The 18753-nt window shown below is 40.2% G+C and overlaps 1 protein-coding gene across 6 annotated transcripts in view; it reads right to left on the reverse strand.

Moving 5' to 3' along the window:
* Hdgfl3 (HDGF like 3) overlaps positions 1-16812 on the reverse strand; it is a 52644-nt gene extending 35832 nt beyond the window's left edge. For 2 of the 6 annotated variants that reach the window (XR_015668217.1, XM_087631628.1), the window contains exon 1: positions 16115-16812. Coding sequence is in view for 3 of the 6 variants with exons in the window: in XM_087631628.1 (XP_087487754.1) it covers positions 16115-16198 (84 nt within the window). In the remaining 3 variants the exon portion in view is untranslated. 6 annotated transcript variants of the gene reach the window in all.
* Between the last annotated feature and the right edge of the window lie 1941 nt (positions 16813-18753).

Below are 18753 nucleotides of genomic sequence, written 5' to 3' on the forward strand. Positions count from 1 at the left end.
GATAGCCACTGCCTGCTCAAAATTCCCCAGTGACTCTTTACCAGTTACGAAATTCTAAATAGGCTATAAAATCTAAAAGCCTACATAGTAAGGCTTTTTTGCCTACCTTGCAGAACTCATCGTCTGTGTCTTTTTACCTAAGGAGAATTTGTACGAACCTCGCTCGCCTACTTACTCCTTCTTGACTATTCCATCTACCATCATTCTACCAACTAAGCTACATTCCTGGTCCTCACTGCCACCTTTCCTTCAGGGTGCTGTATGGATTTCTACCACTCAATAATAAGAACTGCCGGAACATTGGCATTTGCAGAAAGTTCTTCCCTTTATCATACAGACACACAGGCTCTCTCTCCCTGTCCTCATCTCAGCATCACATCATAAGCACCCTCTTTAACTTGATTCCTCTCCTAGACACTGGGAAGATACTTGTTGATGTAATCTTCAAAGGCATTACACCTTGGTCATCACTAACTTCTCAGAGTCACATTAAATTACATGTGACTCTGCTTGCTGGCTTATTCATTAGTCCCTTCTAAACTAAAACATCTCTCAAGGACAGAAACATTTTCATACTGTTCAGCATTTGATCTGTAACACCCAGGACATGTAGTGTGTAGTGTGTAGTGTGTAGTGTGTAGTGTGTAGTGTGATGGCTAATCTTGGTTGCAACCTGACTACATCTGATCTGGTATCAGTCAAGAAGGTGGACACCTGTGGTTTGAATGAATTATCTGAGGTACGAAGGCCTATACTAAATCTGGACCACATCTTCTGGTGGGAGCCCAGATATAAGGACATAGAAGAAGGAAGTTTTGCTCTTTGACCAGTTGTCCACACTCTCACAGGCAAATTCATCTATCATGCTGGTGAGGCATTGCTTCACTAGTATTAGCAGCTCTTTCTTCAGGATTCTAACATAGACTGCAACTCTCTGACTCTTGGAGAGTCTAGCACCAGTCTGAGACTGCTGAGACGTCCTGTCTTACAGACTGAACAACTGCTGTATCCTTGGTCTACTGGGAAAACCCATTATTGACTATTTGGATGACAGCCTATGAGCCACTCTAATAAATCCTCTGTGTGTGTGTGTGTGTGTGTGTGTGTGTGTGTGTGTATGTACTTCATTCTACCAACTAAGCTACATTCCTGGTCCTCTAGAAGTGGGAATTTATGTGCCATGGAAATTATAGATGCCGAGTCAGAAAGCATGCAACATTTTAATTCACAATATAAATTGTTTTCCAAAGTGGTGGACCCTTACCCAATATCAGTTGTGTTAAAGAATCTCTTTTGAGTTACATCATCAATAATTTATGATACTTACAAATTTCAAAATTTCTGGCATCCCCATAGTGATACTAATTTGCATTTCTATGAGCACTTTCATAAACTTGTAGACATTATGTATTTCTTCAGTGAAATGGATGTTCGTGCAGCTTTGCTCATTGTTCTGTTGAGTGTCTGTCTTTGTCTTCTTGACTCATTAAACACACTCAGGCCTTACAGGTGCCATGTGCAGTGAGCATCCTTTTCAATCTCGTTTACCTTTGCAATTACACTATGGGATTGTCTAAAAGTGACTTTAATGAGTTCTAATTCACCAGTCTCTCCTCTCACAGTGCATCCCCTCTGCTTTCTTGTCACACAGTTCTTCCCTCTCCTAGGACACAGGCTCTTAGGGTGCTCTCATACATCCTAAAAACTCCTCACTTTCATCCAACATTTGTATATGGTGAAAAATAGACATTTGGTTTTACACAGATGTTATGACAGCTAACTCATCTGAATATCTGATGTGATATTAGTCTTTTCCACTTGGTTAAGGTTAAATATGCCTACAAAATTAGTGAAGAACTTCTCTGGGTATGCTTGTGAGGGCATTTCAGAGATGATTAGATTATGAGGCTCTGCCGTAATCAACACATTAACTATGGGAGCTAGCGGAAGTGTAGGTCAGCGAGAGGAAGTGGGTAACTGGAGGCATGCCTTTGAAGGGTTAACTTGTCCTGGCCCCACACCGTTCCTCCCCACTTGCTTCTTGCCTACAGTGAGTAAGCAGAGTTCTGTTCTCTCATGCCTTGTACTATGATGTTCTACTTCTTTCAGGCACAAGGGAAAAGAACCAGATGACTACGGACTGAAACATCTAAAGCTGTGAACAAAACAAGCGCTGTCTAACTGTCTCAGTTATTTGTAAAAAATAAAATAAAACTCTGCCACAGTGCATATGACTAACCAAGCATGTCAGCGTCACTTTACCCCACCCCCATTTGTAACCCCACCGTCACCTACTGTGAATCGCATCTTCTGTGGACCAGTTCCTGAATTCACTTTTTCTGAGTCTAAACTACCTTACCCTATCTTTAATTACTCTTTGAAAATTTCTATGTTTTGCTATCTTATAAAGTCCCATCATTTTAATAGTGTAGAAATGTTTTGTCTTGGCCATCTCTTATTTTTATGTATATTTCAAAGAGAAGAAACAAAAAAATAAATGAAACACACATAACATGAGCAAGCATTATAACAAGACTAACATGCATTTAAAACACATGTGCAGAAAATTACACAGGCATTTAAAGGCCTAAATGAACAGAGAAGTAAATAAACTACCTTCATGGGTATGTCAATTCTTCCCATCTTATCATGATGGGATTTAAATCCAATCAAAATCCAAAATCCCAAGACAGTTCATTGACTGGAAATATTCAGAATTACAAGTCTAAGACTTTAACAGTGTGTTTTGTAAAACATGTTGAATGCTACCTGATTCTAAATTTAGACCTTTCTTTTAAAGTAGCTCTAGAGCTTTTTCCTGGTAATCTTAAATGCTTTGCTCTGTCTGTTGGCATTATTGTTTCAGAAAGTTGACTTTCCCACAGTATATTTCATTATCACTTTTATTGCTAATAATTTATCTTTTGTTTTGTCCATATCCCTCAAAGTCTAGCTCTGTTGACTAGCTTATTTTCTGCAGCACTGATTCTACTAGGTGTCAGAATTTTATAGAGTCCATTCTGGACTTTCTTATTTTATGCCATTGTTGTTAACATTCTAATTTTCTTCACTGATTAAAAACATTTTAAGAATCAGAGATGTGGGTAAGACCCCAAAAAGAATGGCTTTGGATGAAGACGATATTAACACAAAAGGACACAAAACTGGGCAAGAAAGAAATAATGCAAAGACTGGTGAGAGAGATACTTTATATAATTTCAGATTTAGGATTGAACAATTATCTTATTTCCCTCTGAAAACAGGAATATATGTACTAGATAATGGCAAAAATCACTGAATCAATGCACACATTTCATAGTCTATCAAATACCTCAAAAATTCAACCAATAGTAGTAATAATACCATTCAAAGGATTTAATGCATCCCTCTATAAAGTATCTCTTTTTGAGGATAAAATATAAAGCTTTTGTTATATTTCAAAAGCTTTAACACAAAAATAAAAAAAATAGGGGTTGGGGATTTAGCTCGGTAGTAGACCGCTTGCCTAGCAAGCTCAAGGTCCTAGGTTTGGTCCTCAGCTCTGGGAAAAAAAAATATTTTGATGGACATATGCTTTTGACAGAATAAGTAAGCAGCAGGAAGGAATTATCAATGTAAGTTAGTTTTAAACCACATGGTTGTGAGTACTGTGATTAGAAAGTTAACGTCATTACGGATGAGGTCATATAATGCTAATAAATAAGGTATGTGTCGGGGAGTGCAATGAGGTAAGCAAATAAACCCTTTCTCTCCGACCTGCTTTCCATCAGGGTGTTTTATCACAGCAATGGTACGTAATCCCGATTAAGAAATACTTAACCATAACGTTTGCTATTTGGTTTTTGGAGGGCAAGTGGCCATACCTACTAGCCTTCACTAGAATATGGCCTCTGTCCTAGGACTCCAATTCTTCATTCACACAAAGAAACATTATTTGGTCTTTTTTTTTTTTTTTTTGGTTCTTTTTTTCGGAGCTGGGGACCGAACCCAGGGCCTTGCGCTTCCTAGGTAAGCGCTCTAACCACTGAGCTAAATCCCCAGCCCCACATTATTTGGTCTTTAAGAGAAGAGAATTCTGGGGCTGGGGATTTAGCTCAGTGGTAGAGCGCTTACCTAGGAAGCGCAAGGCCCTGGGTTCGGTCCCCAGCTCCGAAAAAAAAAAAAGAACCAAAAAAAAAAAAAAAAAGAGAAGAGAATTCTAACATGACATGAATGAATCTTGAAAACATTATGCTAAGTGAAATAGGCCAGTCACAAAGCATGTATAATGTATGATTCTTCTCATGTGAGACACATCACACACATGCAGACTGCAGGAGTTAGCAGATAGGAAATGGAGAGTTACTGTTAAAAGGACACAGAGCTTTATTTTTATAGGAGGAAATAAGTTCTAGATCTAAGGATAGATAAAGTGATATCACATTACTAACCTGTCCACTTCTGTGAGGTTATTAAGCTGGTACATGCTCCATTAACAAGGAACTGATGTAGAAAGACTAAAAGTTCTAGGCCTGAGCCATATAGTATAAAAAATTAAATATTAATTTTTCTATCAAACACTGTAAAATTTGTGTTTCCAACAAGGAATTCTAGTCTTTTTTTTTATCTCCTCTACCTGGTAAGACTTTAGTGCAAATTTTAAAAACACTCCCACTGGGCAAAACCTTTGTTTACACAAAGGTCACACTGTATTCTCAGAACTTACTGGACTAAGTATAAGTAGCACAGCTCAACCACCTTTCCTCCATCTCTTGCGTGGATTCTTTTAAACCTAGCCAACTGTGAGAAGACTGTGAGATTGGACTCCAGCCAACAGGGGAACGACACAGCCACCACCTGTACTTCCTGACCCCCTTGCTCTTCCGCTTTTGTGAGTGGCATACCCTCCTGATTAAGAGTAAAGCTTTGCCTTGTTGAGACTCAATTGGAATGGTGGTCGTTTTCTTTGCAAATTTCCACACTGCTCTAATAATAGCAAAATCCTGGAACAAATAAGATATGGTTACGATGGTTTATAGTAGTGTATTATGCCATGATTTCTAATTGTCAAAGCCAGAGTGACTTCATTTACCTGCACTTCCTCCCTTATGTTGCACAGGTAAATAAGAGAAATCAATTTTAGCAAAACACTTTCTATTAATTGAGTGTAATCTAAGCAACTTAGTTAATTGCCTAGATTAATACATTTAAATTTTCTCATCTTCTCTAAAACAACAAACCTTAAACCTTATATTTCAGAAAGTACCACCATTTAACTTTTTAGTAAAGGTTTCAAAACTGCCTGCATGCAGGGAAGAAGCAATAGAACAAAACGTAAAAGTAGGTTTGTTCAGGATTTAGTGATCTTTCTCTAAGGGTCTCTATTTAAATGCCATTGTATTAAAGGACTTTCTCAGATATTCTATGTAACACAGAAACATCTACTCTGTACTCTGCATACTTGGTAGCACACACCATCTCCTCAGCTATTTAAGCAATGCCTGAAGACAGGGTCTTTGTCAGAGTCCAAACATATAAACCCTGCCTCTAGGCCAGTGCTTGGTGTACAGGCACTCAATAGCTTTTGAATGAAAAGATGAATAAACTGGGATTGCTAGACGTAAACACAGAATTCACTGACTAGTTTTACTAGTAAGTACTAGAGACAGCTTTCGGTATATCAATTATTATAATTAGGCAACTTAGGGGAGACACTTAGAATCTCCCTAGACTTTAGTTTTCTCCCATTGTAAAAGAAGGGGTAATAATACTTTTTATATTGGTCTTCTGTGCTGACTAGTGGTGCACAAATACTATATAAATGCTTCAAATTTTCTCCTTTAAACATTTTCTCTCCACACATTTACTTCTTTGGTGTGTGAGTGCTCTTGTGCTTACTGAGGTAAGAGAGTAACTGCTGGGAACTGGTTCTCTCCTCCCACCATCTGTATTCCACAAACTCGCCTTTTGTGAACAAAACAGAAGTCTTCATCCTTAGTCACAGATGGTCTCACACTTTAATAGTTTAGCACTGTAAACTCAAGCAAATTCCAGAGCCTCAATATTAGCCAGGGAACATTATATAGTCAGACTCTGCATAAATAGCAATTAGTAAACACATAGTACTTTTTACCCTTAACAAGTGATATACATAAAATTATAACAGCTTTGAGGAAGTTATAGATAAATTACAGTTAAAAAATTAGAAAGAAGAGGAAAGTAGGAAAGTTTGAGCTTGTATTTTAAAGTCTTTTGAGAACACAGAATATTATAGGCCTGGATGATTAAAATATCTAACACAGTATCATTTTCATTTCTTCTATTTATGACTTTAATATAAGGCTGTAGTTGCATTAAAATATACAATTCAGGAATGTTAGTAAGCCATTATTATTCTTAAAACCTAACAATTATTCCATATAACACATATAACACACAACTCCAACTTGGCCCAACAGAAAAAACAAAAAAACAAAAAAACAAAAATGTGCTTTTAAATTAGTAAAAACTGATTCACTGGTATTTAACCTAACTTTAAATCAAATCAAATATAAAACTATCAGGCTGCATCACATGTAGAAAGTATGGATCAGAAAAAAATTCTAGTGTGTGTGTGCTGGGAACTAGCATTTATTCTTCCTATGGAATATAGCAAAAACAACAAAGCAAAACAAAACAAGAAACCATGCTAAGTGAAGCAGCAATTACTCATTTTTTAGAGTCTGCATCTTCAAAAGCAGTGAGTCAGTTACATAGCAGTCCAGTGAGGTAGAACGTTTTACTTTGTTTGACAACAGTTGGTCTCATTGAAAATCAAAGACAGGTAGAGAAAAATTCATTTTCAATCAATTCAACATGTAAATTCGAAAATTCACTGAGAATTTCTAATACTGTTTCCCTCTAGATATATATTTCCTTTAAAATTAGAGATGTCATTAGTACAAAGTTTCTACCTCAGAATCTAAAAGGAGAGTCTAAAGCCGAGTTAGTTTCTGACATTCCTGCCTACATAAATTTCTCAATCTTCTGTGAAGCTTATTTTCATATGTGCTAAGCACTACTGAACCAAATTTTTAATACCTTTAATCTTAAGCATATTTTGCATTAGAAATGACTACTGTAATATCAAAATTTTTCTAGTGCCCACACAAGAAACATTATTGCTATCACTGACTATACCATTCTGTGGAAAGTGGACATCACCTCTGGGTAGCCTTAAACTACTGTCAGCATTTTTATGAAGCTTGAGTGCCAGTGACCAAACAGAAAGGCTGATTTGTTCATTCACTGACCCATTTTGCACCAAAATGGCCATATGTCTTGCCCCCCAAATTCTGAAGCTATGTGGAATCTCTAGAAATGGTTCATTGCACTTGAAAATCTTACAATAGGAAGGTCCCATAATTCCCAGAACCTAGTGTCAAAATTATTGTTATAAAATCACAAGGAAATTGTTGAAAAATATACCCACCAAGCCATACAAAATATTTACTGAGATTTTCACTAGCCCCTCTTATTGCATTACTAAGTAGAGAGTTGGGTGCTTTTAGGAGGTAACTGAATAGTCACTTAGTAGTTTAATAGTGAATCCCTAGGAGCAAGGTTTGAGACGTTATCATCCTTCTTGTTGTAAAAGGCACCTAAACAGTGGTGGAACAGATGCTTGGCTTCCTCAGTGTCTGGAAGATGTTCCTGCAGGTTTAAATTTATCTTCCTTTTCCTTTCTCCTTCCTTCCTTTCCTTCTATGTGGTTCTCTGTAATCACATATTTACCAGTCTAACTGTAATCAATTTGTATTTGGGCAGGGAAGAGATAGAAAAGAAAATCATTTAACTCACTATATTTTACTTAGGCTGAAAGGTTACCATATAGATGGCAGAGAAATTCAGGAAAATGTTCTCAGGATCAGGTTTGCAGTAAATTGGTAGAAATTACATTGGCTAATAGTCTTTCAACTTGGGCTGGAGAGATGGCTCAGTGGTTAAGAACACCGACTGCTCTTTCAGAGGTCCTGAGTTCAAATCCCAGCAACCACATGGTGGCTCACAACCATCTGTAATGGGATCCAATGCCCTCTTCTGGTGTGTCTGAAGACAGCAACAGTGTACTCATATACAAAATAAAATAAATAAATCTTTAAAAAAAAATAGTCTTTCAACTTAACTTATAGGCTCCTGCAAACTAAATATTCTTAATTAGCCTACCTGATGTTCAGAGAGTACCTATTCTCTTACACATGCAGGTTTTGAAGCCTTCGCCTAGGTAAATAATACTGTGCAATTAACTCAGAATTGATTTTAATAGTTCTCTAATTTGTCTAAACACATAACTACTACCTTATTTGTTTTTATATTCTCTTAAATAAAAGGGCTTTTTAAAGAGATGAACTAGAGAAATATAATACAAACCACCATAAATGAATGGTCTATGATTTAAGATTGCCAGCTTCATATATACTGAGAATCAATCTCTCTCTCTCTCTCTCTTTCTCTCTCTCTCTCTCTCTCTCTCTCTCTCTCTGATCTTCTTACATATTTTTAAATGTTTCTTCAGTCCTTTCATTTAATCTGAATCCACACTTGTTAGCCTCTTGAGTTATTCTTTACCAGTCAGGGATGAAGACAGATGGCAGAGTGCTTGCTTAGAGCTCCAGTTTGACTCCCAGCACTCTATGATTGAACATAGTAACGCACACGCATAGTCCTAGTACTCAGAGGGTTTACAACGGAAAGGGCAGAAGTTTAAAGTCATTTGTTACTTCATTAATGGATTTGATGTCAGCCTGGAAAGTAGGAGACTCTATTTTAAAACAATAACAAAAATGGGGTTGGGGATTTAGCTCAGTGGTAGAGCGCTTGCCTAGGAAGCACAAGGCCCTGGGTTCAGTCCCCAACTCCGAAAAAAAAGAACCAAAAAAAAAAAAATAACAAAAATAAGATCGTCTTTAATTGGGTAATTGTTAGTGCAGTTAAGATAAGTCTTGGGAGTAAAAAGTATTATCATATTTACCCTATCCTATTATAAAAAATATGTAATATATAATATATATATATATATATACTCTCAGATAATTAGCCATAATTAAATAACTTGATTCAGGTACATGTGGGCATTTATTAAATTGACAGATTTATTTATTTATTGGTGCTGAAGGTAGAATCTAGAGCCCTATGTATGCTAGACACTTTAAAAAGTCAACTTATTTATTTTTAATTAATTAGAAGGAAAACAGGTATTCATTTTCTTTGCTAATAAACATGTGGGAGTCAAAATTTCTGCTAAAGCAATTTTAGAAATGTAAATCCAGAGCTCTAAAATGCATACACATCCCTTGACCTAAAAAGAGAATTTCTAGAGGCTCATCAAATAAAATAACAAGTTAGTAAAAAGAATGTTCCTGAGTTGTGTAATACAGTTATAAATTGAAATAACTTATTGCATAACAGGAGCTATTATAATTGATAACCATTCTCAGCGCATATATATTCAGGTTGGTTATAACTAGGTACAGTGGTATTAATCGTTCTACAATGAATATAATTTGCATAATACAACATTTTACTAGGAGAAGCTAGTACCTACAATATAAAATTCAATCTATTTTCTTTTTAAAAAGTTGACACTAGTAGAAGTAGTTTATAGTATTAAGTCAAATATTTTAGAAGAGAAGGACACTAGTAATTTGCCTTTAAAATAGTCTTTTATAAATAGCATTTCTACTTACTGTGAAGGACAGTGGTATTTTTTAAAAAGTCTACTGTTGTTTATAAAATACAATAAAGATGAATAATTTAAAAAGTAATAATTAAAAGGCATACAAAATTAAGCCTTGGTTTAAGATAATTATATTCACAAACTAAACTACCTCAAATGATTTTCGCATATATTTTTGTTTCTTTTCCAAAGCCTTGGCTGTTCTGGAAACTTTCTCTGTAGACCAGGCTGGCCTCTGCCTTCTGAGTGCTAGAATTTAAGGCATGTGCGCTACATTTTCACATTATTATACTTTCTTTACCAATGACAGCTGACAATCTGGAGCTCATGCTCCCAATAACAGGCTTGAAGTGATCAGAAAGGCCTAAACCAGTAACCACATCAAGCAGACCAGAGTCTGGTCTAACCTTTGGATACTCTTACACTAGAAAAGGATCCCCTGATGACTAGCCTATACTGCTTTGAGACTGATGGGCACTTCTAATAAAGTGGTCTACAGTTCTAAACCATCAGTCACCTTCTAAAAGAATCATAAACAGTATCTTGGAGATTTTACATCAAAGAACTAATGCACAGATTGGTATTAAGGTTAAGTTGCCTATTTGCTCTCAGTTTATGTAAAAGTATGAGACAGCCCACCTATTTCTTGGTAAGGTCAATGCGGCCCTTTGGGGAAGAGGCCTGTGCTGTTTTCTACCTTAAGATAACTTCTCTGGGCTCATGTGTAAATAGTGAACATTATAGACATCTTTCTTTATGCTGAGATTTACTCAAACTTAAATTCTTGGAAATGTGTGGCCTGCTTTCTAGAAATGAAGTCTTATATACCAATGCTTTACTGCCAAAGGCAAACAAACAAATGCATGACCACCACCACCTGGACAATGCTTATGATAAGCAACCAAAATGCTCCAAATGTTTACATTTGTAAAGTTTATAAAAATACTTTATATTTATGGTTTTATCTTGCCTCAAATTTAATCTAAATTTTAAACTGCACCAAGTATTATGCCCTACACAGAATACCCAACAAAATTGTCGTAAAAGTTCAAGCAATACAGAAGGGTAAGGCAAATGCTTTTTCTGTAAAGTTCTATCAAGTGACAGAGGTTGAAACAGATCCAAAACATGATCCAAAGTGATTAGTAAGAAAGAACAAAAAGACAAATGCAAGGAAAGAAACGAAGCTGAAACCAGAACTGAAAGGAGACCTGAGAGAAAGTTGTAAAGTGGCAAATGAAACCTTTTTCTGTCTTCCAGGGCCTTGGGATGGAACTTAGGCTTCACATTGCTAAGTGAGCACTACCATTGAGCCAAATCTCCAGCAGTAAAAGGAAAACAAAACACTGAACACTAAAAATGGCGAAATCTAATCTATGTAGTTTATACAACTAGTTTCTGTCTCCTCACCTCATATAAAATGTGAGAGGTTGCTATACCACATACTATCCCAAAATGTGTTTCTAAAAATTAAGACCGAATTCCACTACAGTACAATTGGACAAGCTTTCTGTGAGCTCAGGCTCAACCAGCACCAGGAGAGGAAGGCACAGGACAGCTGCAGTGCGGCTCACGGTCACCATGAAGCTTTGTGTGTTCCTGAACATTATGTAAACAGGTTTTTACTCACTATACTGTCATGCCTGCGTGCTCTGCCTCACCTTCATATTTTCTGTGGTATCAGTATCAGTAATGCATAACACGGAACAGAGTCTCTCTCCTCTGAGGGGCATTTGGTTGTTTCTACTAGTCTATTATGAATATGCTGCTGTATGCAGACACTTCTAGACTTCGTGCTGGACGTAAACATTTAGCTTTTCTTGATTCTGCGACAACAAACTGCTAGGCCACAAAGTAGGTTTGTGTTCAATTTCAGCAGATAAGAAAGGCCAGATTTTAAAAGTGAAATAGCAATTACTTACAAACAGCATTTAAGAGTTCATATAAGGGGTTGGGGATTTAGCTCAGTGGTAGAGCGCTTGCCTAGGAAGCGCAAGGCCCTGGGTTCGGTCCCCAGCTCCGAAAAACAGAACCAAAAAAAAAAAAAAAAGAGTTCATATAAAAATATATTCACTGAAACTTTGAGATGGGGAGGAGGACTGTGTCTCACTGTTACCCAGACTGTCCTTGAACTTGAACTTTCTGGACTCAAGCCATCCTCTAGTGGTAGCCTCCTAAGTAGTAGGACTAAAGGCATGGGCTAACATGCCTGAAAATAACTTGGGGCAGAGGGGAGGAGCCAGAGATTAAACTCAGGACCTCATGCATGCAAAGCACATGATTTACCACTGAAGTCCATCATATCATATTTTCCAACCTAAAAAAGCTCCTCAGTTGAAGCACGAAAGCTTTGAGACTATTCTCTGTACTCGGTAACATAGAGTGCTCATACCTCACACTCTGAGCGAATGGGGTGGGTGTGAGGAAGGAAACACTTTGTTTTCATTTCTTTTATCTAAAAAGTAAGTTTCACTGTCATTGAATATATAAACATTCATGTCCTTACTCAGGACGGTTGTGTTTATTTACCTCAGGCTCACTGCAATTTATAGCTGGGAAAGCTTAAGAGAATTATTGAATATTTAATTCAAGTACCTTTCACCAAACAGACAGATGACTAAAAAAGGTCTACACAGGTAATGCTAATGAATACAAGCAAACAACTTTTAAAAATGGCTCAATTGGCAAGTGTAATCTAAAACAAAACAAAAAACCCAAAATCCAACAAAACAAAACAAAAAAATCCCTCAAAATCCAACAAAACAAAAAAACGCTAAAACACTTTAGAAGATTAAAAACTACAAGGCCATCATCAATTGGGTTCCACAAAGTGCAGGCCAGAAATATTCTAAGGTTTAAAACTATGGCTCTAATACATTACTGTTACTATTCTGACACTAACACATTTAAACCATAAAATATCCTTAACTCATCTCCTTTGGATCACCTGGGTGTTTATTTTACAATGTACACAGTAGTAGTATAAAGTAAAGAATATATTATATTTTAAGATAGCGTTACACATATTAGGGATGTGTGCTTCAGTTTACCAACAGGACACTCAATCAAGGGTTCAGATTCTTGTTTAGTGTACTTTTTTTTTTTTTAGTATTAAGCTAGCAAATCCTTATGCACAAAGGAACTGGTTTTTAAAACCATATGCAACGGTCAAAGAAATAGTTGTTAAAAATAACACAGAAAATGATGGAAGAGACACAAGAAAAATTTCCTAGTTACTGGAACTAATTTATATCTTGGTAGGTATTTTTATTGTATCACATATAATCTAGTGTATATGTTGGTCAAATTTAAGTGAATACACATTTAAATTTCCTCTGTGTAAATTTTACCCATAAGGGGAAAAATCCATTAAATATATTGACCTCTAATTAATGACAAGCATGTTTAACTGTCTAAGAGTAAATTATAATGATGTCTACAAATTGCATTGAAATGTATGAAATTAAGGTAGACTGCTATATGTATAAAAGGATTGATATGTGAATAGATATGTGATAAGGTAATTAATACAAATTAATACAGTGTAATTAATACAAATTTAGGTAAAAGATACATGGATGTTCACTGTATAATTGAACTTCTCTTATCATTTCTCATGATAAAATACTGAGAAAATCATCACATCTATGAAAGAGCTGAACACTGCCATATATGAATTTAAATTGTATGATGGTACAATGTAAGTTATAAATTTATAAAGGAAAAAGTAGGGACATTTGCTCAAGCACATTGCTTTGGTAGTTCCTTATCTTCATAGGCTTCTAGATTCACAGTGGGTAAAATGAAGCAGTACAAAATTCTATAAAATTGGTTTTTTTTCTTGAAATGCACATAACTATGAAAAAGTTCAATTTAGAGATTCGGTAAAGGGAAACAATAAAGCAGAATAATTAAAAACAATTTACTGCAATAAAAATCACTTAAATGTTGTCTTTTCCTATTTCTCAAAATATTGCGTGGCACTGCACTGGCCTTTTGGACTCTAGGAAATGAAAGCACAGATGGAGGAGACTATCAGGCTCTCCGTGGTGAGCATTTACTAGTCTGAAATGCAGAGGAGACTGCAGAAGCATAGCCAGACCACTCAGCATCAAGGCCTGCCAGGAGTGCAATCCAAGCTTTCCTCTTGCATCCTCTTGACCCACATTTCTCACAAGGTGCTTCCCTGAACCAAACATCTTCCTCAGAAGCAAGGAAATTATTCTTCCATTGTTGTATGGACCAGCTCTGGCTTTTCAAAGCTCCTTCCTGCAGTATGAAATAAAACCTATCTTCCCACCTTAGGTTTGACATATACATATGTCATACTATATCTTTTATATATAGTGAAAGTATTGGAAATGCAAATACCATTCATTTTCCACTTAGTATTTTAAATATCAACCTTCAAGTTAGAAGCAGGTATAAAGGGAGGGGTACTGCTGCTAAATTGAGATGAAAATGAGAACTTGTGCAATCAGGCACATGTAATCAAGAGAAGGCCTCAAAGTACCCTCTTCTTCTAACCTTTACCTTTCCTTGAAAATGTAAAATGTTGCTGTAGTCTTTGTGAGCCTCAGAACGTTCCTTAAGAAGGTAATCGTGAGCACATGGGCTTTTCTTCCGTGTATCATTTTAAATCTGAGAAGCCAATGGCTTTTGCTTTCTTGTTTCCCTTTTTATATTGGTTTGAATTAAACCTTCTAGGAATTTTTTTTGTTCAACTAGCAATACTTCGGTAGCAGTTTTGTTTCACTAATGACCACAGGTGGTCAACCTGTGAGAGCAATATGTTAATGAGATTGTATTTCCCTTCTGACTCTCAGAAGACACTTTTCAATGGCAAGATTCTATGGCCTGACTGTGACCTTTCACTTTTGAGTATATACACACAACCTCACAGAGCCATTTATTTACTTGACACAGGGACTCCCTAAAGACCCCTAAAGTTGCAAATCTTGCCCTTTAAGTATTATATACAATTTTGTAAGATTAGAACAAACAAAACCGTAACAACCCGTACTTCTACTCTGAAACCTTGCCTTATTTAAGAACTTGAAGTTTATACATGAAGAACTTATCACAGCCGAGTGGAGTCTGAGTAAGACTGTTTTTTCCTCCCGATGCCTGAGGTTGTTAGTGTTGGAAGGAATCCTAGAGATGATTATTTTAAAGTTACAGAAATGGATGTGCAGGCAGTTAAAATGATTAGTTCCTAACAGTGCCTGAACCACTCTCCAGATCCCCTAAATTCCTGGCCCTATGTCCTTTCCATTTTTAAATCATGCCAAAACAAACGATTTCAAAATGATTATGTCTACCCATTACCTCAACTTCACCGAGTTTCAGCCTGCCCCTCTTGATGTCACTTCCTTGTGCGAATGGGTGTATTTTCCCCTTGGTCATGTTATCTTCACTTCATTACCACACAACACATGAGTTCCCGCTTTCTGTCAGCTTTTCCCTTGACCATTTTTGTTCCTCAAGAATACCAACATTGTCTCCAAACTGCCTTAACTATCTTTTAACTATATTTATTTCAGTCAGTCAACTGCCAACTATTAAATTTAAACAAATTAAAGGTAAAAGTGATTGATTTTTTTTTTCCAACATAAGGTGCGCACACATGGTAATGCTTCTTCCTCAGTCAGGGAGCATAATAAAAATACTGAATGCTGTGTATTAAATGCAGATGCTTTCTAGAGAAAACCTAGGGACAGCCTCGCTATTTAGGAAGAAGAGAGCTGTCGTGGGTTTGGTTGGAGGCCAAGAATAAGGTTCGGAAACCGACCTAAAACAAATATGGAGGTGAAAAGGCACAAGGAGCTCCTTGAACTCACCAGTCGGTGACAGGCTATTTGCTGTCAGTTTCTAAGAACCAGGGCACCAGGGAGGCAATGGACAATGAGAGGGCAGGTGGGGCACAGGCAATCGATCCCAGGGAACACTCAACAAGTCTGGAAGATGAAGGATGCTCTGAGATCGAAGATAGCTGCCACGAGGCTGCCGCTGGTCTCGGCACGACTAACCCCTTTCTAGGACTGACCGTCACCGGCTCTAGCCGGCTGGGGAGCAGCCTTTCGCTTTCCTACTTGCCTCGACGTTCGCCCCGGACTAGGGCGTCTACCCAGGACAGTGCTGGGAGCCGGCGCCTCCACCCCGGGCCCGCTTCCCAGTCACCTTCTTGGAAGTCGGCGACGTCGGGCCTGTCCGGCCGGACCCGCCTTCGAACGTGGGCGTCAGGATGGCCGCCGAGCCGGTGAGGGCGCAGCCCGGGACCTTCGCCTCGGCTCGGAGCCCGGTGCGCAGCCCAGCCGCGAGGCGGGCTCGAGCCGAGGTGATGGGGAAAGGGGGCGGGCGCGCCATCATGAAGGGAAAATGGTGGGCGGGCGGGCCCGCGCGCGCGGCCGCCGTACTCACCCGGGCGGGCCAGTGCGGGTAGCCCTTCATTTTGGCGAAGACCAGGTCTCCCGCTTTGTACTCGCGGGGCCGCGGACGCGCCATCCCGTTGGTTCCCCTGCCCGCTGGTCCTTGGTCGCCGCGAAGATGCCGGGAGGCCGCCCCTCCGCGGGACGACGGACCGCGCCGCGCTTCCCGCGGGCCTCGAGCCGGGCGCTCGAGCGGCCGCTCCGACGAGGGAGAGCAGCGAGGCAGAGGCCGAGGCAAGCGGTGGGCGGGGGGCACCGCAGGCCTGGCAGATCCCCGCCCGGCTGCGGGGGAGGGGAGCCCGTGTCCGGCCGCGCCGAGTCCCGCCGCCGCCGCTACCACCGCGCGCTGCTCACAGGAGCCGCGTCGCCAGCCTCATGCAGCCGCCGCCTCCCCGCCGAGCTTCTGGGTTCCGTGCGAGCTCCGGGCCTCGCGCCTCCTCCGAATTCCTCCTCGGGCAGCGACCGCAAACACGATCTTATTATTGTTCTCGCGCGCGCTCAGCATTCCCCCCTCCACCCCTCGCCCGCCCCGCTTCCCTCCCCTCGCGCGCCGGCCGGTTAATTCCTAGGTGCACGGCCGGCTTTCTCGGAGAAACCACGCGCGCCGCCTGCCTTGCTCCGCCGGCTGCTAGTGGGCGCGTCCTCCCGCAGCAGCGAAGCCGGTGCCCGGCGGGTGGGAGCGCCTACTCCGAGGACGCCCGCCGCCTGCTCTCTTTTGTTCTTGGCCGGGAGCTGCCTGGCTAGCCCAGCCAATCACCACCCGGCCGCCCCTCTTTCCCCTCCTGCTCGCGCCCACCCCCCACGGACTGCACCCCCCTTCTGGCTGCCCCCCACCCGCGGGTCACTTCCGCGGATGCTCTCTGGTGAGTGGGAGGGACAAAGGCGCCCCCGGCATGGGGGATAGCTGAACTGGGGACTCGCTGCCTGGTCAGTAGGCAGATGGAAAGAACAAGCGACCTCCTTAGGTTCTTGCCCCAGGTCTGCCTTAACAATGCAACGTGACCCACCTAAGGCGAGCTACTTCATTGGAGTCAAGACCGGTTCTCACAGACAGGATGGCACAGTTGGGTTTCGAACATGGATGGACCTATATGGTTCAGTGCCCATAGCCTAAGTCATGCTTCTCTGTGTGGGGGCTTCATGGGCCAATAATTTTGGGGCAAAGGACTTGCCCTGACAAGTCAAGTCAGTTGTTTGCGATTCTGCTAACATGCTGGACAGCAGCTTCTGGAGATTTCTTTATACAGGTCAGTAGGTCTAGAACCAACGTGTGCATTCACAGTTGTTTTATTTGGATTTCAACTGGCTGCTTTGAAAAAGACATTTTGGGAGTGAGAATCTTTATAGCATTCTCCTTTGTGAGAGGTAAATAAAATAACTTGCTCTTTTCTGAATCTGCCCGTGAACAAGTGAATGCTGCCTCTTCCATCCCTGTGAACTTGCCTTTAAAATGTCCGCTGGTACTGCACCTAGTTTAGAAGACAGCTCTCTTTTGTAAATTACCCTCTGCCATTTCTCCCCTCTACAGAAAGTGGATTTTCCAAGTATCTGCCTCACTCGTGCTGGAGAACTGCTTTTTAACATAGCCGTTCCGTCCAGTGACCGGGTATAGAGTCCTCTTCCTGAGAGGCATTTACTTTGTTCACGGTACTTGGCGGTTTCTTTTTGCATCCCAAATTTCACCTGCACCCACCTCCTCACCTTTCCTGTAGGCTCACCTTCTCTCCTTTCGGGCAAAGTTAGTCTAGATTTTTTGCCCTGACTGTGACAGCCTGAGAATGTGCTTTTCACTTGTAGACATAACACACACATCGTAGTGTTTCCTAGATCCTTATGTCAAAGCCTCATCTCCTGACAGGTCACCAAAACCCTAATTGTCCAAAGCTGGAATGCCCAAGGCTCCCAGTGGCCTCAGAGTGGTCATGAGTAGGGGAGAGAATTGAAAGAAGGAATCAGTGTGGAAGCCATGGAAGGAAGCTGGGAAATAACGAGATCATAGTTGGGTTTAGATAGAGGACTCGGGTGGCCTGTATAGAGGTGGCTCTGGGGGCAGGGGAGGGGGCTGGAGTGGGACTTTCACCAGGAGAGAGAAGACATGGTCTCAGGCATCTTGCCAACTCATGAGTGACAAGTAGTAGGAAGAATGGTGACTAAAATATGAGTCTTTGGTTTTCAGCTTCTGGAAAGGCTGTGAGGAACAGGCAGGTTTGCAAGATAGGGCCATGAGTGTTTTTGATGGATTGAGGTTTCTGTGGGTCATATTTAGCAGGCTGTTGGTTGAGATGGACTGTAGAGATTTGAGTGATATCAATTATGAGTGGTGATCGAAGAGTCTGTAAAACTCGAGAAGCGATGGACCGTTTGGAGACAGGTCACCAGAAGTTTAGGAAGAAGTGGAAGATGTTGGTCCTGGGAGGCCAGAGAGTTAAAGCATCTCTAGAAGACAGGAAGTGTCTTGGTAGATGGCACAGAGAGGATATGTGAGTTTCTGAAGGAGATGTTCCATTTCTTATGCTAACTGGGAAGTTGCTGGCGAGCTTGTTGGGAACTGAAGAGCTGTGGAAAGAAAGCAGAGCGGGAGGCTTGAGGTGCGTCCGAGGCACAACTGTGGAAGCAGGAAGTTCAGACAGC

The sequence above is a fragment of the Rattus norvegicus genome, chromosome 1 (assembly GCF_021556685.1).
Source record: "Rattus norvegicus strain SHRSP/BbbUtx chromosome 1, alternate assembly SHRSP_T2T, whole genome shotgun sequence".
Taxonomy (NCBI): Eukaryota; Metazoa; Chordata; class Mammalia; order Rodentia; family Muridae; genus Rattus; species Rattus norvegicus.